We start from the raw sequence: 27,450 nt of genomic DNA on the forward strand, positions 1-27,450 counted from the left end.
TCTGGTCTGGCTCTGGACTACGTTTCCCAGAGTCCACAGTGGCCCGACGTTACGTCTTTCTTGACGTCGTGGCGAGATCGTTAGCTCCACAGGGACCCGGACGCGACCAAGGGGAGGCAGAAGGTGAGGGGTCTGGGAGTCCGGGGCGGGGACGGGGCGTGTCCAGAGCCTCTGGTCTGTGAGCGCTGGCGGGAGCGGGCTGAGGATTCCGGATTGTGAATGAGTCTTTGTGGTTGCATGACTAGGTGTGGGTGACTGTGAGTGTACGGTTGTGGCCGCCGGTCTCCAGGGTGCAAGTCTGGTTGTTTGTGTAACCATGTGTGATACTGTGTGTTGGGATGTGGGGTCCGTACTATTGTGAGGTGGTAACTCTTTGTGTCCCTGTTCTGTATGGGTGACTGTACGCCTTGTTCTTGAGAGTGTGAGTGTGGTTGTGACTGTGAGACGGGTGTGGGTGTCTGTGCGGTTATGATTACATGTCTCCAAGGTGAGCGTATGGTTTTGGTTGCACGATGTTGTAGCGTGGGTGGTATTGTGTGTCTGTGACTGTGTACTGACAGTGGGTGTGTATCCCTCTTGTGTCCCTTGGAGTGTGTCTGTGAAACGGTTGATGTGGGTGGTGCTGTGTGTTTAAGTGTAACGTGTCTTTCTTTCCCTGTGTGAGTGTGACTGTGTCTCTAGAGTGAATGTTCAGTTATGACTGTTTGATATTGGGTAGGCCAGAGTGCCAGTGCTTGTGTGTGTCCCCCAAGTGGGTATGTGATTGTGATTGTGTGAGACATTTGTGGGTATTGGTTTGGAAAGGCTATGACTATATGAGAGTGACTTCGTGTGTCATGATGGTGAATAGTGTGACTGTATGTCTTTTAGTGGGTGTGAGATTGTGTGACTGTGTATGTCTTTTAATGGGTATGAGAATGTGACTGTATAAGGACCTGGAGGTGTCTGTGATTGTCTGATTGTGTCCTTGTGCGTATCAAGAGTGGATGTGTGGTTGTGTTTGTGTGACAGACCCTTGTGTGCTGGTGTGAGGTACCTGTGACTCCAGTATACTGACCCTTGCAGAACCTGTGAAGTTAGAATAGATTGGGGCCCTGGACAGTGATAGCCTCAACCTTTACCTGTGACACCGGCATTGGACTTGAAGTACAGTCTTCACTGACTTCTGTCTCCTGTGTGGAGGTCAAAATGTTCCTTTTTAAAAAAAAAGTCTTCTCCAAGAGAAATGTTGAAAGGAAGAGGAAAGAATCGTTATTGAACATCCAGAAGCTAAGTTCAAGATGCCTTAGTTTTTCTTCTTTCCTTGAGACCATTGTTTTTCATGATGTGCTTTTCTTTTCCTGAAACTTCTTTTTTTTTTTTTTTTTTTTTTTTTTTTTTTTTTTTTTATGATAGTCATACAGAGAGAAAGAGAGAGGCAGAGACACAGGCAGAGGGAGAAGCAGGCTCCATGCACCGGGAGCCTGATGTGGGATTCGATCCCGGGTCTCCAGGATCGCGCCCTGGGCCAAAGGCAGGCGCCAAACCGCTGCGCCACCCAGGGATCCCTCTTTTCCTGAAACTTCTTGCCTAACTTCTCCTCACCCAAAGTGACCTGGTCTCCAGTATTTGCCATTGGAGTAAATTATTGAGAGCCCTGGAGGTAAACTAAAAGGTCCATATGCCCCAGCTTCCTGCACACCTAGTGTTCATCAAAAAAATTTGGGGGGGATCTCTGAGTGGCTCAGTGGTTTAGCGCCTGCCTTCGGCCCAGGGCATGATCCTGGAGTTCCGGGATGGAGTCCCACAACAGGCTCCCTGCATGGAGCCTGCTTCTTCCTCTGCCTGTGTCTCTGCCTCTCTCTTAATGTCTCTCATGAATAAATAAATAAAACCTTTAAAAAATTTTTTTAACTTTTCATTTTGAATTACTTTTAGACTTAAAATTCTTGCAAAAATAGAATTCTCATATACTTTTTTTAAGATTTTATTTTTTTAAATAATTTTTTTAAATTTTTATTTATTTATGATAGTCACACACAGAGAGAGAGAGAGGCAGAGACACAGGCAGAGGGAGAAGCAGGCTCCATGCACCGGGAGCCCGACGTGGGATTCGATCCCGGGTCTCCAGGATCGCACCCTGGGCCAAAGGCAGGCGCCAAACCACTGCGCCACCCAGGGATCCCTAGATTTTATTTTTAAGTAATCTCCACACCCAGCAAAACCACAAACCCAGAATCAAGAGTTGCACACTCCACCAACTGAGCCAGCCAGATGCCCCAGAATTCCCATATACTCAACCTGCCTCCCCATATGTTACCAATTCACATAATCACAGTACATGATCAAAACCAGGAGATTAATATTGATACACTACTACTAACAGTCTCACACTTTACTCAAATTTCATCAATGTCCCTTAGTGTCCTTTTTCTGCACAAGGATCCAATCCAGGATCATGTGTTATGGTTAGTTAGTAGGTCTTCTTAGTCTTCTTTGATCTGGCACAGTTCCTGGGTCTTTGTCTTACTTGACCTTCACACTTTTAAAGGGTACTGGCCATTTGTTTTGTAAATTGTGCAGTGTAGAATGTTCCCCAATTTGAAGTTGTCTGATGCTTCCTTGTGACTAAATTAAGAGTATGCTTTTGGGACAAGGATACCCCAATAGTAATGTGTTCTTAGTACATCATATCAGGAGATCCAAGAGGTCAATTTGCCTCATTATTAGCAGTCTCTGTCCCATTTCTCCACTGCAAAGTCACCATTTTTCCCATTGTAATTAATATCTGTCTTGTGGAGAAATAACTGTAAGCCTCTCATGTTAACTTCCACCTGCAGATCTTAACATTCATTGATAATTTTTGCCTGAAAATGTTATTACCAGCTATTTGCCAAATGGTGATTTTGAAATTTCCAGCCTTCCTTCTATGTTTATTAAATAGGATCTACTGTTAGAAGATTGGCCTTCTCCCCCACTCATTTATTTACTAAATTATTTATGTATGTATAAATTGGATTTTCTTTTTAGTTCTGTAGGTTACAATTCATTACTGTCACTATTTTATTGCTCAGATTACCCCGGATTTGGCCATTGGGAGCTCCTTTAAGTCGACTCCTGTATGCTTTCAGTGTGTCCCCTTTATTATTATTTTTTTCTAGTACTGCCGTATTTTCTGGCACCATGAGATGTTCCAAGCTGATATTATACTTTTATTACCCAGAACTGAATTTACCACTTGGTGGGTGTCGAGGCAAAAGACAAAACTAGCCAAAGAATAGAAAAAGGAAGAATGTTTCTTGTACTAAATAAAGGAGAGCACCAGGGATCTTCCCTAAAACAGTGTCTCCCTGAACAACAGAATTGGGGAAGTTTTAGGCACAGGGTGCATATATATAAACAAAGGGGCTTGTACAATGGGGAATACAGCATGGGACTGGGGCAAAACTCATCTTAAAATGACTGAGTCCGGGTCAAAGTCATGAGGGCTGGCAAAGGACAGCATCATCAGTTGTCTGGCTCCAACTGGTCTGGTATCTGAATGCTCAAAGGGGTTTGGAGCCTGCAAATATAATTCAAGAATGTACATCAGAAAAAAAAAAAAAAAGAATGTACATCAGTCTTCACTTTTGAATCAGCACTGTGGGTTTTACTGCTGATTTGTCGTCCATAGTATGTTAGGTTCTCTCCTGGCCTGATAGCGGCCGTTTGCTCTTACATTCTTTCATAGATGGCCAGAGGCCTAAAATGACTTTTCTTATATCAAGAAAGCTATGTCTGTCTGTTTTGTTTTGTTTTTTCCCAAAGACCCCTAACTCTTTCTACTTACACTTTCCCAGCACCAGTTCTGGAACATGTACATTTCCCAGGGAACACTGGCTCCTTTTAGTAGAAAATGATATTTCGGGGCACCTGGGTGGCTCAGTTGGTTAAGTGTGTGCCTTCAACTCTGGTCAGATCCCAGGGTCCTGGGATGGAATCCCACGTCAGGCTCCCTGCTTGGGAGGGAGTCTGCTTCTCCCTCTCCTCTCCCTCTCCCTCTCCCTCTCCCTCTCCCTCTCCCTCTCCCTCTCCCTCTTCCTCTGCCTCTCCCTTTGCTTGTGCTTGTGCTCTCTCTCTGTCAAATAAATAAATAAAATCTTAAAAAAACAAAAGAAAATTATATTTAGAAACCATAATTAGATATACTGAATTGCTTCTAGGTACTCTCAGCTATGAAATATATATGTATCTATACATACATGCACCGTTTCATAAGATACCTCTAATTACAATTTAACACTGGGTTTTTTTTTTTTTAATTTCTATTTATTTATGATAGTCACAGAGAGAGAGAGAGAGAGAGAGAGAGAGAGAGAGAGAGAGGGCAGAGGGAGAAGCAGGCTCCATGCACCAGGAGCCCGATGTGGGATTCGATCCCGGGTCTCCAGGATTGCACCCTGGGCCAAAGGCAGGCGCTAAACCGCTGCGCCACTCAGGGATCCCAACACTAGGGGGTTTATTCCAGCCTTTTCCGTTTCCTTTTTTCGTAACTCTTTTTTCTGAAAATGAAAAAGTTGACTCTGAGGGTACATGTGTGGCTAAGCGTCTGCCTTGGCTTGGGTCATGATCCCAATGTCCTGGGATCTGGCTGCGATAGGCTCCCTGCTCAGTGGAGAGCCTGCTTCTCCCTCTCCATCTGCCCTTCCCTGCTCCTCATGCTCTCCCTCAAATAAATAAATAAAATCCTTAAAAAAAAGTTGACTTTTATTAACCACAATGTATTTATTTATCTATTTGTTCAGTCTTAAGTAGAAAGTAGTTTAAGAATTGCTAACCTAGGGAACTTGGGTGGCTCAGTGGTTGAGTGTCTGCCTTTGGCTCACGTAATGATCCCAGGGTCCCAAGATGGAGTCCCACATTGAGCTCCCCTCTGGGTGGAGAATAGGGTAACTGGGTGATAGGCATTAAGGGGGGGGCACTTGATGTAATGAGCACTGGGTATTAAATGCAACTGCTGAATCACTAAACTCTACCTCTGAAACTAATAATAGACTATATTTAATTGATTGATTTTAAATTTTAAAAAATTGCCAACCTATACTTCCATACCTCATACAGTTATTTTTATTTTTTGTCCTACAGTATATAGTGAAAGTTTTTCCTATATCCTCCTATATGATAATGTTACTCATTTGTAATGTAGGTAGGTTCATTTGTGTCTGTTTGTATTTTATTTTGGATTTACACAATTATTTTCGAATACAGGAAACGTTACCATTGTTCTAAAAGCCTTAATTTTTTTTTTTTAAGATTTATTTATTTGATAGAGAGAGCACACAGGCAGTGGGGTGGGAGGGGCAGAAGGAGAGGGAGAAAGAAAACCAAGCCGACTCCATGCTGAGCCGGAACCCTACTCAGGACAGGGCTTGATATCATGACCCTGAGATTATCAGCTGAGCCAAAACCAAGAGTCAGATGCTTAACTGACCATCACCACCATCCATCTCCAAAACGTTTTTCATCTTCCAAAACTAAAACTCTGCTTCCGGGATCCCTGGGTGGCGCAGCGGTTTGGCGCCTGCCTTTGGCCCAGGGCGCGATCCTGGAGACCCGGGATCGAATCCCACATCGGGCTCCCGGTGCATGGAGCCTGCTTCTCCCTCTGCCTGTGTCTCTGCCTCTCTCTCTCTCTCGGTGACTATCATAAATAAAAATAAGAATTAAAAAAAAAAATTAAAAAAAAATAAATTAAAAAAAAAAATAAAACTCTGCTTCCATTAAACAATAACTCCCCATTCCCTGTCCCTCTAGCCCCTGGAAACCATTCTGCTTTCTGTCTCTATGAATTAGAGTATTCTAAATACCTCATATAAGTGGAATCATACAGTATTTGTCCTTTTGTGACTGGCTTCTTTCCCTTAGCATAATGTGTTCATGATTCATCCATGTTGCAGCACGTGTCAGAATTTCCTTTTCCTTTTTAAGACTGAATAACAAATATTCCATTGTACATATATACCACATTTTATTTATCATTAGTCTATCACTGGATGTCTGGGTTGCTTCCACCTTTTGGCTATTGTGAATAATAGTGGTAGGAACATTATTTAACAAATAACTGTTCAAGTTCTGCTTTCTCTTCTTGGGGGTATATACCCAGAAGTGGAATTGCTGGGTCACATAGTAATTCTGTGTTTAATTTTTTGAGGAATCACTATACCATTTTCCACAGATGCTAAACCATTTTACATTCCCAACAACAAAGCACGAAGTTTCCAATTTCTCTACATCCTTGCCTATACATGTTATACATATATATGCATGCATATATATTTATATTTATAAGATGTTTATTATAGCTATCCTAATGAGTGTAAAGTGGTATCTCATTGTGAATTTTTTTAAGTTTATTTTTTTTAGTAATCTCTGCACCCCACATGGGGCTCTCAAACTCACAACCCTAAGATCAAGAGTTACATGCTCTGCCAACTGAGCCAGCCAGGCGCCCCTCATTGTGGTTTTGATGTGTATTTCCCTAATGATTAGTGATGTTGAGGATCTTTTTAGCTACTTGTTGGCCATCTGAATATCTTTGGAGAAATGTCCTTTGCCCATTTTTTAATTGGGTTGTTTTTTTGTTGCTGAGTTGTAAAAGTTTTCTATATATTGTATCAATCCCTTATTTAGATACATGATTTACAAATATTTGTTCCTGGTCCATGGATTGTCTCTTTACTCGTTGGTAGTGTCCTTTGATGCACAAGTTTTTTAATTTTGATAAAGTCCACAACATAGCTATTTTTTGTTGCCTTTCTCTCTTCGTCATATTCAAGAAATTATTAGATTAATTAATTAAATCTAATATTGTGAAAAATTTCCCCTATGGTTTCTTCTAAGAGTTTTATACTTTTAGTTTTTATATTTGGATTTGTGATATGTTTTGAGTTAATTTTTGTATATGGTATTAGGTAGGGGTTCATCTTCATTCTTTTGCATATGGATATCCAGTTTTCCCAGTGTTATTTGTTAAAAAGATTGTCCTTTTCCTCTTTGAGTGGTCTTGTCTATTCCTGTTGAAAATTATTTGACCACATATGTGAGGGTTTCCATCCTATATTATTGGTCTAGATATCTGACTTCATGGCAGTACCACAAAATTTTGATTACTGTAGCTTTATAATAAGTTTTGAAATCAGTCTTCTTTGTTCTAATCTTGTTCAATGTTCCAGCTCTGTTCTTTTCCAAGACTGTTCCTTCAATTCTGTGTGTATTTTAGGATGAATATTTCTGTTTCTACAAAAACATTGGGTTTCGATAAGGATTGCATTCAGTCTGTATATCATTTATGCAGACTGGAAGTCTGAGATCAGGGTGTCAGCATGATCAGTTTCTAGTTAGATCTCTCTTCCTGGCTTGCAGATGCCTGCATTCTTGCTGTATCTTCACAGGAAAAGAGAGAGAGAGAGAGAGAGAGAAGGCAAACATCAGTCTCATTTTTTAGGGATACTAATAGGGCTGTATTAGGGCCCCACCTTTACAACCGCATTTAACCTTAATTACTCATACAATGGTCCTGTCTTTAAATGCAGTGACATTAGATATTAGGCCTTCAATACAGGAATTTGTCTTCTAATCCTTGGGTTGGGCACAAGATATCATATTATTTATTTAGGTCTTTTGTTTCAGCACTGTTTTGTAGCTTACATTGTGTAAGTCTTTTGCTTTCTTGGCTTAGTCCTAGTATTTTGTTCTTTTTGATGCTACCATAAATGGAATTGTTTTCTTAATTTCCATTTCAGAATGTTCATTATTACTGTGTGGAAATGCAACTGATTTTTGTGAGTTGATTTTGTAACCTGCAACTTTGCTGAATTTGTTTACTCGGATTTGTGTGGGGGAGGAGATCTCCAGGATTTTCTACAAGTAAGATCATGTCAGTTGTCTTTTGACTTTATTTATGGTGGGTTTTTTTTTGCCATCCAGTTCTTTTTAATGTTATATAGTCAAATTTACCAGTATTTTATTTTATTAGTTCTGGACTTTGAAAGACTTTCTCAACCCTAGGATTAAAGAGGAATTTACCTATGTTGTTTTCTAATACCTGTATGGTCTCATCTTTTCCATTAAGATTTCTGATACATTTGGAATTTAATTTTGTATATGGTATGAGGTATGGATTTAATTTTATATTTTGCAAATGGTACCCAGTTTTCCCGACACCATTTATTTAAAAAAACTTGTGATGCCATCCATCTCCATCATATACTAAACTTCCAAATATATTTGATGGTATTTTTAGGCCTTCTCTTCTGCTTCACTGGTCTGTTCATCTATTTATGCACCACTACCACACTGTTTCAAATATAGAGACTTTGTAATATATTTTAATATCTGGTACAGCCACCTCACAGAAGTCTGAATTTACACATCTAGGATGGAAGTTTGCTGTAGTGGAAGTGCCTAGGTGGCTCAGTCAGTTAAGCATCAGGGTTGTGAGATCAAGCTCAACATTAGGCTCTGTGCTGGACGTGCAGCCTGTTTAAGATTCTCTCTCTCCCTCTCCCTCTACCCCACCCCTACATTTGTGCTCCCTCCCTCCCTCTCTCTCTCTCTCTTAAAAAAAATAGAAGTTTGTTGCAGTGACCAGATCTAATTTGATTTTGGGACATTTTGGGTTTTGGGTAGTCTTAAATTTGCTTCAAGCCGAATCCTTATTGTGCTTTTGATAAATTATGAGAAATTAAAAAATACAGTTAGTAGTACTTGATGTTTGTGAGTAAGTCATTATAGCAGGATTTTAAATAAGGTCTTGGTCCCCACCCTTAGACATCAGGACTCTGCAGACTCCATGGAATTTTATGCACAATTTTTACAGATATTTATTCATTTGATTTTTTTCTAGGAAGAAGGTTTAAGATAACATAAGATTTTCTTTTTTTTTAATTTAATTTTTTTTTAAATTTATGATAGTCACACAGAGAAAGAGAGAGAGAGGCAGAGACATAGACAGAGGGAGAAGCAGGCTCCATGCACTGGGAGCCCGACGTGGGATTCGATCCCGGGTCTCCAGGATCGCGCCCTGGGCCAAAGGCAGGCGCTAAACCACTGCACCACCCAGGGATCCCCGAAAACATAAGATTTTCAAAGAAATTCATGACTTCTGAAAATTTAGAACCACAGGTCTAAAATCTAAGACAGTGATACCTGGTAATAGCCCTCTGAGATGTCCAAAATTTGCATCTACCCGTAAGGAAACAGAATAGGAATGTTCGATCACCTATTACATTAATATGATGAAATGTTATCCAACTAATAAAAAAATATGCTTACAAAGTGTTAATCAGAACAATGAAAAGAATGTCATAAACAAAATGATAAAAAGTGCTCAAGTTTGCAAAGACCCCACCCAAAAATCTTCTGATTAGTGATTGTACAGAGAAGAAATTCACTGTGTATATGACACCATGCTTACAGCTTTGCATATGTTGTCTTATTAATTTGAATTCTCTTGAAAATTGGTCATTCGGGGTCCCTGGGTGGCGCAGCGGTTTGGCGCCTGCCTTTGGCCCAGGGCACGATCCTGGAGACCCGGGATCGAGTCCCACGTCGGGCTCCCGGTGCATGGAGCCTGCTTCTCCCTCTGCCTGTGTCTCTGCCCCTCTCTCTCTCTCTGTGACTATCATGAATAAATAAATAACATGTTTAAAAAAAAAAAAAAAAGAAAATTGGTCATTCACAGAATGTTTTTGATAATGAGGCCATATCAGTGTACCAGGAAATATGAGTCAACATTTTAAAGGGCTGTTAAAGAACTTTTAGTATTACTGGTTTCAGTCACACTCATTTCCTTTTTTGCCCCCATTCGTGTCATAGACATTGTCTCAATTGCTTATAATTTTCCTACTGTCAGGAAAATAAATACCAACTACAACTATGATTATAATTCTTTTTTTTTTTTTCTTAAAGATTTTATTTATTTATTCATGAGAGACACAGAGAGGCAGAGACACAGGCAGAGGGAGAAGCAGGCTTCATGCAGGGAGCCCTACCGGGTCTCCAGGATCACACCCTGGGCTGCAGGCGGCGCTAAACCGCTGTGCCACCGGGCCTCCCTACGATTATTATTCTTAAATGGAAACAATATTTTATGATTTTTATTATGAAGAATATAAACTGAATGAAAAAATAGAAACTTGCTAAAAGTTCCTTCATTCAGAGATAGTCTTAGTATCTTGATGGATATATTCAAATTTTTTTTCCTTTGGGGTTTTATACAGGGGTATCACTTATATATAAATTCTGTAACCTGCCTGCCTCATTTAATAATGCATTGACCATAGTACTGTTGTATTTTATTTAAGATTTTATTTATTCAGGGGGGATCCCTGGGTGGTGCAGCGGTTTGGCGCCTGCCTTTGGCCCAGGGCGCGATCCTGGGGACCCGGGATCGAATCCGACGTTGGGCTCCCGGTGCATGGAGCCTGCTTCTCCCTCTGCCTGTGTCTGCCTCTCTCTCTCTCTGTATGGCTATCATAAATAAATAATAAAAAAAAAAAGATTTTATTTATTCATTAGAGAGAGAGAGCAGGAGAGAGCACAGGTGGTGGGGAGGGGCAAAGGGAGTGGGAAGATGCAAGCAGACTTCCTGCTGAGTGCAGAGCCAGTCACGGGGCTAGATCCTAGGACACTGAGATCATGACCTGAGCCGAAGTCAGACACTTAATCAACTGAGCCACCCGGGCACCCTGGTACTACTATATTTTAAAGTAACCATATAGTATCTCATTAAGATGTAATTTTAATTTATTCATTTTATTGTCTACTAAAGAACATTTATGGGATGCCTGAGTGGCTCAGCGGTTGAGTACCTGCCTTTGGCTCAGGGCATGATCCTGGGTTCCTGGGTTTGAGTCCCACATCAGGCTCCTTGCATGGAGCCTGCTTCTCCCTCTGCCTGTGTTTCTGCTTCTTTCTCTCTGTGTCTCTCATGAATAAGTAAATAAAATCTTTTTTAAAAAGCATATTTATATTTCTATAATTTATTTATGAGCTATTTCCAAAAGTATTTTTGTGCATACCACTTCATATATTTTTGTAATGAATTCCTTTGGGACATTAGACATTTATTAAGAATTTGCAAAGATGCAAAATCCTAATTTAGAGCTCAGGGAAACAAAATGCTTTTTAAAAGTTACAGTCTTTAAAAAAAAAGATTTCATTTATTTATTCATGAGAGACACAGAGAGAGAGGCAGAGGAAGAAGCAGGCTCCATGCAGGAGCCTGATGTGCACTGGATCCTGGGACTCCAGAATCACACCCTGGGCTGAAGGCAGACGTTTAACCACTGAGCCACTCAGGCATCCCTAAAAGTTACAGTCTTGAGGGATGCCTGAGTGGCTCAGTCAGTTAAGCATCTAACTTCAGCTCAGGTCATGATCTCAGGGTCCTGGGATCAAGCCCTTCATTGGGCTCAGAGCTCAGCTGAGAGTACCCTTATCCCTTTCCCTCTCCTTCTGCTCCTCCCCCACTCGTGCTCTCTCTGTCTGTCTCTCTCAAATGAATAAATAAAATCCTTTTTAAAAATTAAAAATAAGGGGATCCCTGGGTGGCTCAGCAGTTTAGCGCCTGCCTTTGGCCCAGGGCGCGGTCCTGGAGTCCCGGGATCGAGTCCCACGTCAGTCTCCCAGCATGGAGCCTGCTTCTCCCTCCTCCTGTGTCTCTGCCTCTCTCTCTCTCTCTATGTCTATCATAAATAAATAAATAAATCTTTAAAAAAAATTAAAATTAAAAATAAGTAAATAAAATAAAATTTATAGTCTCAGGGCACTTGGCTGGCCCAGTCAGTGAAGCATATGATTCTTGACTCAGGGTTGTGAATTCGAGCCCCATGTTGGGGGTGGAGATTACATATGGGAGAAAAAAAAATTTAATAAAAATTGTAGTCTCTATTTACCTTTTTTTTTAGATTTTATTTTATTAATGAGAGACACAGAAAGAGAGAGAGAGAGAGAGAGAGAGAGAGAGAGGCGCGCAGAGACACAGGCAGAGGGAGAAGCAGGCTCCATGCAGGGAGCCCGAAGCGGGACACTATCTCGGGTCTCCAGGATCATGCCCTGTGAAGGCAGTGCTAAACCACTGAGCTCCCCCGGGCCGCCCAACCTTTTTTTTTTGAGAGACAGAGAGAGAAAGAGAAAGAGATACTTAAGCAGGGTCACAACTCTGCCATCATGTCCTGAGCTGAAATCAAGAGTCAGACACTTAACCGATTGAGCCAGCCAGGTGCCCCCCTATTTACTTTGAAAGTGTAAATAATGTAATAGGGGAAACAAAACCAGTATACAAATGTTCAAAGTAAAAGATGATAAAGAGCACTATTTACCCTGATAGTATACTGTGAAGATTCATAAGGAGGCGATAACTTGTATGACCAGTGCAGTCATTGTCATGTCATATCTAAGTGAAACTGATCTCATAAGACCTCTGTGGAGGTAAATTAGCTTTCATTCTAATCATAAGAAATCCAGAATATGATCAACAGGGCAAAATGAGCTTGTAGCTGTTTGGAGAATAGTGCAGAAACATAATAGACCGTCTGACAAGAAGAGCTGAAAGGAAGCACCACTTATACATAGGACATGGCCCTAATGATTTTTCATTCTTTTTCAGGCAGGACTACAGCACACATGAATATAGTTACCAAATCAAGAAGTTTACAACTATTGGAAGCTGACAAAGCAAAACCAAAAGCCATTCTGTGAAAATACAACTATTTTTAGAGTATCATAAGCTATTATTTCATGTTCAAGGGAAGATTGTTTTTTTAAAAAGTAAGTATTTTGTTTTTCATCTACTATTTGAGAATAGCTAACATTTAACAGAACCTAAAAATAATTTAAAAATTGAGGTGCCTGGGGACGCCTGGGTGGCTCAGTGGTTGAGCATCTGGCTTTGGCTCAGGGCGTGATCCCGGGTCCAGGGATTGAGTCCTGCATCAGGCTCCTTGCAGGGAGTCTGCTTCTCCCTCTATCTATGTCTCTGCCTCTTTCTGTGTCTCTTATGAATTAAAAAAAAAATCTTAAAACAAAAAATTGGGGGTGCTTGGCTGGCTCAGTTGGGAGAATATATGACTCTTGATTTCAGGTTTGCAAGTTCAAACCCCATTTTGGGCATAGAGATCACTTAAAACTTAAATAATAATAATTTAAAAATTAATACATAGTTATTGAAAAAACATGCACTTAAGTAAAACTAAGAACATCGAAGATCACAACCCAGAGATAACCAAAGTAATCTTTAAGGATAAAACTTACGAGACACTTTTCATCTAGTTTGTCTATAATGTCTATATTGATATAACTTTATGTTTTACAAATAGGACCACATGATGCCCAACTGTTTTGTAACCTGCTTTTTTAAGTTTAATCATATCTTAAACATTTTTGTGTTATTAACTATTACTACTAAATTTGTGAGTAATTAGAATTACTGTTTTATAGAAATTTTTCTTTTATTTAACCTTATCTGCTCTTGTCTTACTTAGAATACTAAATATCGCTTAAGAATGTATATCTCTCTCATTGTAATGATTTTTGGTTAATGTTTATACTGGAAAAATGTATGTTTATATCCATAAAATTCAACACAACATTTAAAATATAACATATAGGATAAGTTTCAAGTTACATCAGAAATACAATTAATAGGGCAGCCCGGGTGGCTCAGCGGTTTAGCGCCGTCTTCAGCCCAGGGGGTGACCCTGGAGACCCGGGATCAAGTCCCACGTCGGGCTCCCTGCATGGAGCCTGCTCCTCCCTCTGCCTGTGTCCCTGCCTCTCTCAATGTCTCTCGTGAATAAATAAATAAAATCTTTTTAAAAAAAAGAAATACAATTAATAAAATATCAATTATGTAAATATTTTGACAGGTACATAGATTGGTGTGTTAACAAAAGGGATATGCAGGTGTTCATGGCACTCAAGACAAGTAGTTGTTAATAACTGGTGATAAAATGATGTTTTAAGAAATTTTCAACCTATACAATAGTTTATTATATGTAGGTATTTTGTTGTATTTAATTATGTTTTAGGAAATTATTTGTGGGCTTTGTTTTAAAATGTGATGCATTATATTTTTCACATTTTAAATAATGGGGAAAAAGGCTCTGGCTAGAGTTTTTACACAGAATGATGGCTTTTTTCGGGAATATATTACTAATATTAAGGTGGAAGTATCTGTGTATGTCTAGTTCTCATGACCTGGCAACTTCTCCCAGTCCCTGTGTGATGTGGGACCCCTAGCCTCTACCTCCCTGCATGGAGCCTGCTCCTCCCTCTGCCTGTGTCTCTGCCTCTCTCTCTGTATCTCTCATGAATAAATAAATAAATAATTTAAAAAAATAAAATAGGAACTGTACAAAGATTTGATGTTAGAAATCTAGAGAAGCATGATTTTGCTAGGTCAAGATCAACATGTCCCATAATTTATAATCTGTGTTTTGGGGGGCCTTTTGTTTCACATCATGTGTTTGTGAAAAATCTTTTTTAGGTCTATAGAGTTGGAATTGAACCAGTTCTGACTCTGTTATTTCTGAAGCTTCCTCTGACTTTTTAAAAACTTGTTCTTTCTGGGTAGCCCGGGTGGCTCAGCAGTTTAGCGCCACCTTCAGCCCAGGGCGTGATCCTGGAGTCCTGAGATAGAGTCCCACATCTAATCTTTGTACAGTTCCTTTATCTTATTTTTTTATTATCCAGGAAAACTGGATAATGATGAAACAGTAGTAATTCAATGAATGTCTGCCATATTGGCTAAGACCCATTTCTTTTTCTATGTTTAGGAAGTTGCATCTGTAAATTAAGTGTGATTTCTTTTTGGAGCAAGGAGGATATCCTGGATTGAGGGTTGACAAGAGGTCTGTGCACAGGTGAGTGAGGAAACCAAGGAAAATGGAACATTTTCATGAGAAAGCTCACTTTTTTTTCTGTGGGAAGTCAGGAGCTTTAAGTTATTGTTTGAGAACAAGCCTCTCGAAGGCTCTAGAACTAATGGAGGAAATCAAACTCCTTCAGTGTATAAGTTCCCAAAAGGACCTCACTATCACTCATGAATCACTCCATTCATATTTCCTTTTATAATTCACCCCCTAATGAAGAAGATATAAATTCTGTTATTTATGATTATAAACCATATGCTTAGGGGGAAACTTGAAAATAGAGAAAAAACAAAGATTCTTTCCATAGATATACACCTAGAGACAAATGTTGAAAATGTAATTGAAAATCCTTTCAAAAAAAAAAGAAAATCCTTTCAGTTTGTCTTATGTGCATACACACACTATGTGTATAGAACATATGTATGTTTTTCGTATAAAAATAGGATTGCACTATACATACAGTTTCATTAGCTATCTTATTTAATATCTTAGCATCAACAATATGTGTGTTGTTCATTTTATGGCAACAGTATTTCCATTGTGTGCATATACTGTAATTTATTTAACCAATCCTGCATTTATTTATTTATTTATTTATTTATTTATTTATTTATTTATTTTTTAACCAATCCTGCTTCTAAATTCTCTGTTTCCAGTGTCAACAGTGTGTCCATCACATAGCCCCCACACATTTTTTGGATAGTCTGAACTATGGGAATTACTTCATCGAAGGACATACCTACTTTAATTTCTGCTAGCATTGCCTTGTTGCAAGTCTAAAAAGCTATAGCCCACTGTGTGTGTGTGTGTGTGTGTGTGTGTGTGTGATGTGTAATGGTAATCTCAAGTACTAAAGTCTAAAACAGAACTCATAATTGATTTATTCAAACCTGCTTACAGTTCTTTGTGTTAAAAAATGACAACTACATGCTTCTAGTTAAGCCAGACAGCTTAGTGACATCATGGCTTCTTCTCGTTTTTCTTTGCTTTTATACCTAAAATCAGCAAATCTTGTCAGCTCTACCATCAAAGAATATTGAATCTGGTCAGTTCTCATCACCTCCCCCATCACCACCCTAGTGCGAGCCACCCTCACCCCTGGCCTAGATTACTGCAGTATCACCTCCCTGCTTCCTCCCTTGTCTTCTTAGTTCACTTTCTATGGGTGATCCTTTTAAATGTAAGTAATATTATGCCATTCCTTGTTTTAAAACATTTTGTTGGCTTCTTATCTTACTAAAAAGTAAAAACCAAAGTTCTTACAGTGGTGCACAAGCCCCATGTGATCCAGCTTCCCGCTACCTCTCTTACCCAAATGAGCTTCTGAGCCTTTTTCTCTTCACTCCATTCCAGCCACCCTGGTCTCCTTTGTTATTAATCAAAGAAAGCCCACTTCTGCCTTGAGGCCTTTGCAGTTGCTGTTCCCTATACTAGGAATGCTCTTCTCTTAGATATCCAAATTTTTCACTCCATTCAGTCTGTGCTTCCATATCAACTTCTCAATGAAAAGCCTTCTCCGACCACACTCCACTCCCCCGAAGCTCTTCTTAATTTTTCTCCATAGAACTTTGGCCAGCTGACATATCAATAGGAATATCAATATCAGTTTATCACTATATGTTATTGTCTCTTTCCATTAGAATGTGAGATCCACTGGGACAGGGACTGGATTTATTATCTTCCTCACACCTAGAACCATGCCAGTTGAGGTAGGAGCTCAGTAAATCTGAAAGAATTTTTTACTCCTCTCTCTTTCTTTGCTTCCATATCTAATCAGATGCCACAGCCTATTAATTGTATTTCTCTACCTCTTGAAATTATACCCTTCCTCTTTATTTCCACTCTCATTATCCTGGGCCAGGTTCTTTGCTTGCAGAAGTATAAGTACCTGTCAATTGATCTCTCTGACTCCAATTTTACTCCTCTCCAATAAAAGAATCTGGCCATATTGGCCCTATTACTTCCCTCTGTAAATTCTTCAGTGGCCTTGCATTCATTACTGGGTGAAAAACAAACGTTTATACATGAAGTTAGTATTCATTGGACCCTTCTCATCCAGACACCATGGCAAGTGCCAGTCACAGCAATGATGAGACCTGGTCTTTGTCCTCATTGTTATCTTATTTTCATTCATTCACCTTCATTTTCCAATCATTGATGTCATCTCCAGCATTATCTTCCTCTAGATTCTAGAACTAATTAAATTAAATTAAATTAAAAATTCAGGAAAAAAATTCAGTCCCTCAGTCATATTAGGCACTTTTTAAATGCTTAGTGCATGTGGCTGATAGCTACATTATTGACAGTACAGATACAAAGATTTCCATCGTTGCAGAAAGATTTATTGGACGGCATTGGTCTAAACCCTTCCCCAAACTATTCAAGTCATTGCAATTTACTCTCTGCTCCACAAATACACCATATACTTTTGGTCTACTGTTTTTTGTCACTGTTCTTCACAGATCAGAATCCTTCCCTGTAGTTTCCCTGCCTAATAAAATTCTCTGATTTTTAAGTCCCAATTCATATTTTATAACTTAAAGGACATTTTCCTTGACACCACTGCCATTGAGTAAGTTAGTCTTCCTTCTGACCCACCCACCCACAAACCATAGGAAGCTTCTTGCATCTCTGATTAAAACCAGCCTTGCTACCCTCCTTAAAACTCTTGAGTTCTCATTACTTTGAGGTATAGGCCCTTTTCCACAGAACTCTAGCCTTAACGAACACCAGCCAGTAAGGAAGTGATGTTCTGCAGGAAAACAGGAGGGAAGGCTTAGATGGAAAATAAGGAGTGTTGGCCCAAGAAACTTCTAGAAATTGAGCTCCCATTCAGTTCAATACTCTGGATATGCAGGTACGCTTATAAGATACCTATTTACTGTGATTTTCTTGTTCCTGTCTGGTGAGTTCAGGCAGGGTTGGAGTCTTTGATGAAGCCTCTGGTGTAAGTGATGCTCCTTTCTGTACTTAGAAGGAGGAAGTAGTGGTAACTGGGTGGCTCAGTTGGTTAAGCATCTACCTTCAGCTCAGGTCATAATTCCAAGGTCCTGGGATCGAACCTCATCTCAGACTTCCTGCTCAGCGGGGATTCTGCTTCTCCCTCTCCCTCTGCTGCTCCCCCTGCTTGTGCTCTCTTTCTCTGTTTCTCTCTCTGTCAAATAAGTAAAATCTTTAAAAAAAAAAAAAAAAAAAGGAAGGAGGAAGTAGCTTCAGAGAAGTACCCAGGAGGTTTTTGCCTGTTGAGCCCAGAGAAGCTGGAAGACTTTGTTTAGGGATATCTTTTTCTCAAGGTTTGTCCTCCAAAGGTATACTGTGCTGCAAAGCTCCTAACCTGTGGATACTGTCCTCATCCTCAGTGAATAAAGTGAGCAAGTCTGAGTTTTGATCCTTGTAGCAGCTGCAGAGGAAGATCAGCTTGGAATAGGTGGGAGCCATCTAGGCCCCATATAAAATATAGATTAGCATCAGCAAGATGGGGAACTGTTCAGGCCAGGATCCCTCCTGCTGAGGTGGTTGGATTCTTTGTGAATGCTGAAGCATATCTTTGTTGACTCCATCTTTTAGTTTCCCTAGAGTTTCGGGAGAGGTTGGGTTTTGTTGCCTCTATAGTTCTTGATATTAGTGTTGGGTGGTGGAAAAAGGAGGAGGGCAAGGGAAACAGAGCAGGGACATTGGAAGTACAGTTGTTTTAAGGTCCTCTACTTAGGAGTGCTTAGGCAAGCTCAGTTTATGAGAGATTTTCCCTTTTTCCCCCTACTCTGCTTTTTCAGGACTCTGCACTTGTCTAAGAGAAGAATCTAAACAAATCAGAGCAGCTCAGGTAGTTCTAAAGGCCATGGCACAGGTAAGTTGAAATTCCCTCTCCTTGAAATAATCTCTCTTCCTTTCAAATCATGCAAACATTTGGGTTCTTTATCCTGAAACTTCCCTGTCTCACTGAGCCCCATTTTTGTTCCTAGTTCCACCATTCCAGAAATGAGTGATGGGTGCTCCACTTTCCTTAGTGGCTCACTCTTCTCCAACAGTGTAGACAGAGGGACACAGTGCTTTTACCATGGGAGCAGAAATATATTCTCTTAAGAGAAATATGAGAGCCCCCCTCTATCAAAACCATAGTTAAATAGGGCTAGAGATGAGATAACTTTGTTTGATCTTTTCCATTAATCTAGGTGGTTTCCTTCTATTTTTAAATGTTACCCCCTCTTTAAAAATCATAAAACATTTCATACTACCAAAGAATATATACAAAAACATATCCATAACAGGTATGTGCTGTAAAAAATGAGTAATGTGTACTCATTACCCAGATTAATATACCATCTAAGCAACCTGCATTCACTTCCCAATCATATCACTTCCCACATTGCATTACTGTTCCTACCAATGGTAATGGCTTCTTTCAATTTTGTGTCAATCAGTCCTTTGATGTTTATGATACTTTTACCATATACGAATGCATACTAAGCATTATACTGTTGAGTTTTCTGTTTTAAAATTTTTGTACATGGGATCCCTGGGTGGCGCAGCGGTTTGGCGCCTGCCTTTGGCCCAGGGCGCGATCCGGGAGACCCTGGATCGAATCCCACGTCGGGCTCCCGGTGCATGGAGCCTGCTTCTTCCTCTGCCTGTGTCTCTGCCTCTCTCTCTCTCTGTGTGTGACTATCATAAATAAATAAAAAATTTAAAAAAATAAAATAAAATTTTTGTACAGTTATCATACTCTATGTTTTTTACCATATTTTTTTTTCATTCAACACGGTGTGTTTTCAAATCATTCATGTTAAATTGTGTAGCACTAGATTAGCAATTCTCAAAGCATGTGACATCCTTTCAGGAGATAATAGTAACATGTTATTTGCCTTTTTCAATCACATTCTCCAATGAGTGTATAGTGGAGTTTCCTAGAAGCTGTATGATATGTGTTATCCTGACAGATTGAATGCAGAAGTAGATGTAAAAAATTTTTTATTCAGCCAGTCATTAAAGAGATTGCAAAAATATTAAAACAAAGCTATTAAATTTTTTGACAATATTTTTAAGATGTATATTATTTATGTTAATATATAACAGGTTTATTATTGGTTATTTAAATAAATTAATATTTTTAAATTTCTCACTTGTAATTTCTAATGTGGTAACTATTTTTTTTTTTTTTGTGGTAACTATTAATAGACATACCCAGCATTAACAGAAGTTCTTTGAAGTCCTTAATAAAATTTTTTAACAACTTTATTTATTATATATATAATTTACATATGATACAATTCACCCATGTAAGTATAAAGTCAATGTTTTTTAGTATACTTATAGAGTTATACAACCATCAGCACAATCTATTTTGGAACATTTTCATTACCCCAAAAAGAAGTGCCATTTGCATTAGCAGTCTCTCAGTTTCTTCTCCTCATCCACTGGCAACCACTAATTTACTTTCTGTCTCACAGATTTGCCTGTTCTGGATGTGTCATATGAATAGAATCTTACCATACCTGATTTTTTGTGCCTGGCTTTTTTCATGTAGTATGTTTTCAAGCTTAATCCATGTTGGAGCATTTATCAGTAGTTCATTCATTTTTATACCAAATGATATTCCATAGATATGTATATCCCACTTTTAAAAAATTTTTATTTATTTATGATACTCACAGAGAGAGAGAGAGAGAGGCAGAGACACAGGCAGAGGGAGAAGCAGGCTCCATGCACCGGGAGCCCGACGTGGGATTCGATCCCGGGTCTCCAGGATCGCGCCCTGGGCCAAAGACAGGCGCTAAACCACTGCGCCACCCAGGGATCCCATATATTCCACATTTTATTCTTTAATTCATCAACTTGTAGACATTTGGGTTATTTTTGCTTTTAGGATATCACAAATAACACTACTGTGAATATTAGTGTATACCAAGGTTCATAAGTTTCCATTTCTCTGTACCTACATAATTATTTAATTTATTTATTCATGAGAGACACAGAGAGAGAGAGAGGCAGAGACACAGGCAGAGGGAGAAGCAGGCTCCATGCACCGGGAGCCCGACGTGGGATTCGATCCCGGGTCTCCAGGATCGCGCCCTGGGCCAAAGACAGGCGCTAAACCACTGCGCCACCCAGGGATCCCATATATTCCACATTTTATTCTTTAATTCATCAACTTGTAGACATTTGGGTTATTTTTGCTTTTAGGATATCACAAATAACACTACTGTGAATATTAGTGTATACCAAGGTTCATAAGTTTCCATTTCTCTGTACAGAGAGAGAGAGAGGCAGAGACACAGGCAGAGGGAGAAGCAGGCTCCATTCAGGGAGCCTGATGTGGGACTCGATCCTGGGTCTCCAGGATCAGGCCCTGGGCCAAAGGCGGCACTAAACCGCCGAGCCACCCAGGCTTCCCCTATTTTTATTTTTATTTTTTATTTTTTTTTAAATGTAAGTTTCATGCATTTTAGAATCTCTATTTTATTTTATTTTATTTTATTTAAATTTTTTATTATTTATTTATGATAGTCATATAGAGAGAGAGAGAGAGGCAGAGACAAGGCAGAGGGAGAAGCAGGCTCCATGCACCAGGAGCCCGATGTGGGATTCAATCCCGGGTCTCCAGGATCATGCCCTGGGCCAAAGGCAGGCACCAAACCGCTGCGCCACCCAGGGATCCCGCTTCCCCTATTTTTAATGTTTTGAGAAACTGTCAATACTATTTTCCAACATGGCTGCCCCATTTTACATTCCTGGAGCATTGTAAGAGGGTTCTGATTTCTCTACATCCTCACAAACGTGTTATTTTGGTTTTTTGGTAATAGTCATCCTAAAGGATGTGAAATGACCTCTTATTATGGGTTTGACTTGCATTTCCCTATTAGTGGTATTGAACATCTTTTCATATGCTTGTACATTTGTAGATCTTTAGAGAAACACTACTCAAAATCTTTGCTTAGTTTCTAATTGTTTTGTCTTTTTTATTATTGAATTGTAAGAGTTCTTTATGTATTCCGGACACAAGTTCCTTGTCAGATATAAAATTTGCAAATATTTTCTCCCAGTTTTGTCATTTGATTCTTTTTTCTTTCTTTTTTTTTTTTTTTACTTTATTTTTTTTAATTTTTATTTATTTATGATAGTCACAGAGAGAGAGAGAGAGAGAGAGAGAGAGAGAGAGAGAGGCAGACACAGGCAGAGGGAGAAGCAGGCTTCATGCCCCGGAGCCCGATGTAGGATTCGATCCCGGGTCTCCAGGATCGCGCCCTGGGCCAAAGGCAGGCGCCAAACCGCTGCGCCACCCAGGGATCCCTTCTTTCTTTTTATTTTTTTTTTATTTTTTATTTTTTAAAGATTTTATTTATTTATTCATAGGCACAGAGAGAGAGGGGCAGAGACACAGACAGAGGGAGAAGCAGGCTCTATGTAGGCAGCCTGATGTGGAACTCGATCCCAGGTCTCCAGGATCACACCCCAGGCTGCAGGCGGCGCCAAACCCCTGCGCCACCGAGGCTGCCCCCTTCTTTCTTTTTAATTAAGGGAGAGGGGTGGGTGAGGACTGAAGGAGAGGGAAAAAATCTTAAGCAAACCACCCAGCACAAAGCCCAAAATGGAGCTTGATCTCACAACCCTGAGATCATGACCTGAGCTAAAATCAAGAGGCAGATGCTTAACCAATGCTTGAGCATTGGTCAATGCTCAAGCCTCTCAAGCACCCAGCATTTTTACTTTCTTAATGGAATTATTTGTAGCACAAACATTTTTAGTTTTGATTAAGTTTATTTTAGCTTTTTGTCCTATATAATGCCATATATAAGAAACCACTGCCTGACCAAGGTCATAAAGTTATACTACTATATTTTCTTCTAAGAGTTGTAGTTTTAGCTCTATAACTTTACATGTAAGTTCTACCACCTATTTTGAATTAATTTTTATATATGTATGAGGTGGAGTCCAACTTCATTCTTTGCATATGAATATCCATTTTGTTTTAAAAACTGATTTTTCCCTATTGAATTGTCTTAGTTTACTTAACTTAGTATGTGGTAGTCCTTGGGGAACTGAGCAGCATCTTTCTCCAGAACAGTTTTGCACCAATGAGTGTTCTCAAACTTGGCACACTAATTTTTCACATGGGATTTCCCCCAAGTGCATGAATAATATTGCTTTAAATTCCAGGCTTGGAATACTCTCAAACCTTGAGAGTAGGGTTTGTAGATTGGCAAGGGAAATTACTGTTAGTAGTAATAGTGATATCATTAATGATAATCCTTTTTTCCCACCTGGAATGCAGAAGGTTCCTTGTTACTTTTTTCCAACAAGGTTTTCATTCAAGCCCAACATTTTACTGAGAGGGTAGCTCTTCTAGGATCCCAGCTTTAAAGTGAGGGTCATGGATTCTTACCCCATTTCGTATGTTTCTTAGGCCACATACTGAGGTTAATCTCCAAAATGTTTTACTTTAGAGTGGCTCCTGCTAACATATTTGCTTATCTCTCTGTGTTCAATTTCATGTGTGTGTGATGTGTATTTTTCTCATGTTGTTAGCTCTGAGATTTAATTTTCCTTACCTTCCTGGGAGCTTAGAGAAGCATTAAATAGGTGTTAGAATTTTTCCAATGCCTAGGTGTTTGCAGTAGAAGCCTCCCTCACCCTTGCAGTATAAACATGGTCAGAGCTGGAATGGTTGGTCTTGGTTTCAGTGTGTGGTGACATCTCCTTCTTTATAAGGCCTTCAGGATGGGGACTGTGATTGGGAACTTAAATTACAGAAAGTTCTTTGGTCTTGCAAGGGAATATATGAGAAACAACCATAAAATGGTCATTTTTGAGGTTGAACAATATGTGTTGATTGTGGGTCAAATTTATGTGAGTAAGGTACACCTTCTATCAGCTTTCTTATTTCAGGAACAAGGAGAATTAGTGAAGAATGATAAAATAAACATTAAAGATTTTGCAAATCTTGTTTAAGGTAGATGCTCCTAAATAAGAGGATGATTATATCTATTAGGATATAAGATGCATTGTTATACAACAGATAAAAATCCCTGTGTTTCCTATAAAATTTGCCGTAACAGAATATATGCTCATGATATCTAACCAACTGCTTTTCATTGGAGACCCTGTCGGCATTCTCAGCAGTTCTTTATTGTATGGAACTGTCCTGGGTATGTGGCCCAAATAAATCAGGACACTTAACATTCCTGATGCAAGACACTAAATGCCAGCAGCACACTGCCCCCAACCCCAGCCAACCTCCCTCAACATTGTGACAACTAGACCATATCCTGCATGATCCCAAATGCCTGAAGTGGAAGATATAACCCGGATTGAGATCCTCAAATTAATTATGAACCTGAGTCTTCAGGATAGTTTTAAAACTTCTATAAATCCTATATTTTAAGAGAGTTTAATAAGACATTTTGGATTCTATCTTTTTCATTATCTCCATGGAGAAATGGTAAAGGACTCATTTTTTAAAGACTTTACTTTAAAGGCTCTTGTTTACTTGTATTTTGTCTATGGTAGACAAAATATGTATGTACTTATGGGTATTTTATTTGTACGATCCCACTTACCTAGATTTTGCTCATTCCCAGACCCATGTAGAAAATAGAAGAAGGAGTCCTACTATATGAAAGAGGTTTTAGCTCTAGCTTCAGGAATATTCAAAAGCATGTAGGCCTCTAGTCAAATAAAAGTGCTTATTATACTACCTTCATGGCATTGGCATTCCACCCTAGCTTACTTTTTTTTTTTTTTTAATTTTTATTTATTTATGACAGTCACACAGAGAGAGAGAGGCAGAGACACAGGCAGAGGGAGAAGCAGGCTCCATGCACCGGGAGCCCGATGTGGGATTCGATCCCAGGTCTCCAGGATCACGCCCTGGGCCAAAGGCAGGCACCAAACTGCTGCGCCACCCAGGGATCCCTCACCCCAGCTTGCTTGATCACCTCCTTCCTACAGCGCCACTCTCCATCTCCTCTCTTTCAATCTTTCAGACATTTTCCTGGATGAGTCGGGTTGTTAACATCTGAACATGCTCATCAATTTTAACCTCATTTATTTTTTTTAAAATATTTTATTTATTTATTCATGAGAAACAGAGAGAGAGAGAGGCAGAGACACAGGCACAGAGAGAAGCAGGCTCCATGCAGGGAGCCTGACGTGGGACTTGATCCCGGGTCTCCAGGATCACGCCCTGGGCTGAAGGCAGATGCTCAACCGCTGAGCCACTCAGGTGTCCCTTAACCTCATTTAAAACGGTACAGCCAGTCATTATGTACCTCCATATGGATGCAATACGAAGTACACAGCACCACTTCTGACATATTCCTGCCCCTCCAAAAAAAAGAAATGTGAATCAGGCCTCCAGATCTGACTCCCTCTTCACAGAAAGTATAGAAGTAAAGCAACGTCTTAAACTATTCCATGAAGATGCGAAAGCCAACAATATGGGAGATTCTACTGATTCAAATATTTTTTTAATAAATAAAGAGCAATTGGAACGCCTGGGTGGCTCAGCAGTTGAGTGTCTGCCTTCAACCCAGGGCGTGATCCTGGAGACCCAGGATCAAGTCCTACATCGGACTCCCTGCATGGAGCTTGCTCTTCCCTCTGCCTCTGCCCGTGTCTCTGCCTTTCTCTGTGTGTCTCTCATGAATAAATAAATAAAATCTTTAAAATAAACAAAACAAATAGCAATAAAAATTTTTTGAAGGGTTTCTGGGGCCTCTTTACAGATTCTAGAGACTTAAGGAAACCTATCCATTAAATGCAATGTGTAGATTTAATTTAAATCTTGATTTGCACAAACCAGCCGTAAAAAATCACTTTTAGAAGATTGAGGCAATCTAAAATTTGATCTGGTTGTTAGGAAATTATTAATTTTATTAAGTATAATAATGATATTCTGGTTGTTATGCTTTTTTAAAGATTTTTTTGAATTTATTTATTTATGAGAGACACAGAGAGAGAGAGGCAGAGACATAGGCACAGGGAGAAGCAGTCTTCTCGCAGGGAGTCCCGGACTTCCCAGACCTGGGATCATGCCCTGAGCCAAAGGCAGACGCTCAACCCCTGAGCCACCCAGGCGTCCCTGGCTGTTATGCTTTAAAAAAAAAAAAAAAAAAAAAAAAAAAAAAAGCTGATCTGTCAAATCCTAAAATATTTATGGGTAAAATACTATGATGTTTGGTATTTGGTCTGTGGGATCTGCCTCGAAATATACCAGTGGTAAAAAAAAAAAAAAAAGAAGAAGAAGAAGAAGAAGAAATAAAACAAGATTTGCAAAATCATGTTAATTGTCAAAGCAGAGTGATGGATTCATGGAGATCATTATCCTACTCTGAATACTTTGTTGTATTTTGAAATTTTTTGTAATAAATAAAAAAATAAAAGTCCTTTCATTTACTAGTAATGCATGGGTTTATTATTTCAGGGATTGGTAACATTCAGGGATGTGGCCATAGAGTTCTCTCAGGAAGAATGGAAGTGCCTGGAACCTGCACAGAGAGACTTGTACAAGGATGTGACTCTGGAGAACTTCAGTAACTTGGTCTCACTAGGTAAGGATGCAGGTTCCAGGACATACAACATAAGGAAGTTGTTACCACCTCTGGTAAAGGGAGAAAACTGCACTGGACAATGGTGAGAGCTGGAGTCATGGAGAAGGGCCCAGCTAGCAGCAATAGTAGCAACTTCCAGAACACCTTGGTCAGAGGAGGGAGGGAGAGGGATAAATACCATGAACTCTCTCATTCTACCCACTGGCTTCCTGCTGATTCTTTCCATATGCTAAACCCAATGAGAAACCTTGGAGCCAGAATAATACAGTCCTGTCAGGTGAGCTGTCTGGGGCACAGAGCAGGACCAAGAACAGAGAGGAATGGCAGCAGGGAGGAGAGAGCAAATGAAGAATGATCACCATAGTTATCTACTCTAAATAATTCTAGACTAGCCTTCTGGAATTTCTGTTATCTTCATGATGAATGTTTCAGGACACTTAGAAGTTTCTGGCTGAATTTCTGTTCTCTGTTCCCAAGGGACTCGTTTGTGCTTTATGGAGTGGAAATGGGTAGTTCCATGGTCACCTCTGTCTTCCTGTCCTTTGAACAAACTTTACTCCTCCTTCATTCCTTCCTTCATAACGTCTCTCTTTCTTGGTGACTAAGGGACTGGGTTTGAATTTTGGAACAGGACAATCATGCTCCATTTCTTTTCCTGTAAACAGGACTTTCCATTTCTAAGCCTGATGTCATTTCCTTATTGGAGCAAGGGAGAGAACCCTGGATGATTACAAATGATATGACAGGACTGTGGTGTCCAGGTGAGCAAGGGGTGATCCAGTGGGGGAGGACATTGGGAATAATAGCCAGTGGGTGTGTAAACCGATAGCAATAACTTAAGTTATTGTTGAGAAGCTTCCCTCCAAGCCATATAGAAAACTGTGGAACAAACAGCCTGAGACATGCAGACACAAAAGAGCAAAGATCTTGTCAGCATCCCTTGCCCTTACCCCCTATTAGTCCCTCCCTCTTCTTTCCTCTTGCATATTTTCCTCCCGTTTCAAAAAGGGACA

At 39.7% G+C, this 27,450-nt stretch overlaps 1 protein-coding gene across 7 annotated transcripts in view; it reads left to right on the forward strand.

Moving 5' to 3' along the window:
• The window catches only part of ZNF565 (zinc finger protein 565), a 35,578-nt gene that overhangs the window by 287 nt on the left and 7,841 nt on the right, over positions 1–27,450 (forward strand). The window contains exons 1-8 of one of the 7 annotated variants that reach the window (XM_041743586.1): positions 11–123; positions 7,761–7,884; positions 12,629–12,789; positions 14,796–14,882; positions 16,532–16,600; positions 18,665–18,738; positions 26,311–26,437; positions 27,103–27,198. In XM_041743586.1, coding sequence (XP_041599520.1) covers positions 18,730–18,738; positions 26,311–26,437; positions 27,103–27,198 — 232 coding nt within the window. In that variant the 5' untranslated portion in view covers positions 11–123; positions 7,761–7,884; positions 12,629–12,789; ... (1 more) ...; positions 16,532–16,600; positions 18,665–18,729. Of the gene's footprint in view, positions 1–10; positions 124–7,760; positions 7,885–12,628; positions 12,790–14,795; positions 14,883–16,531; positions 16,601–18,664; positions 18,739–26,310; positions 26,438–27,102; positions 27,199–27,450 lie in introns of those variants that run through there. The other 6 variants (XM_041743581.1, XM_041743583.1, XM_041743588.1 and 3 more) reach the window with 6 other exon arrangements.

Source organism: Vulpes lagopus, chromosome 2 (assembly GCF_018345385.1).
Source record: "Vulpes lagopus strain Blue_001 chromosome 2, ASM1834538v1, whole genome shotgun sequence".
NCBI lineage: Eukaryota > Metazoa > Chordata > Mammalia > Carnivora > Canidae > Vulpes > Vulpes lagopus.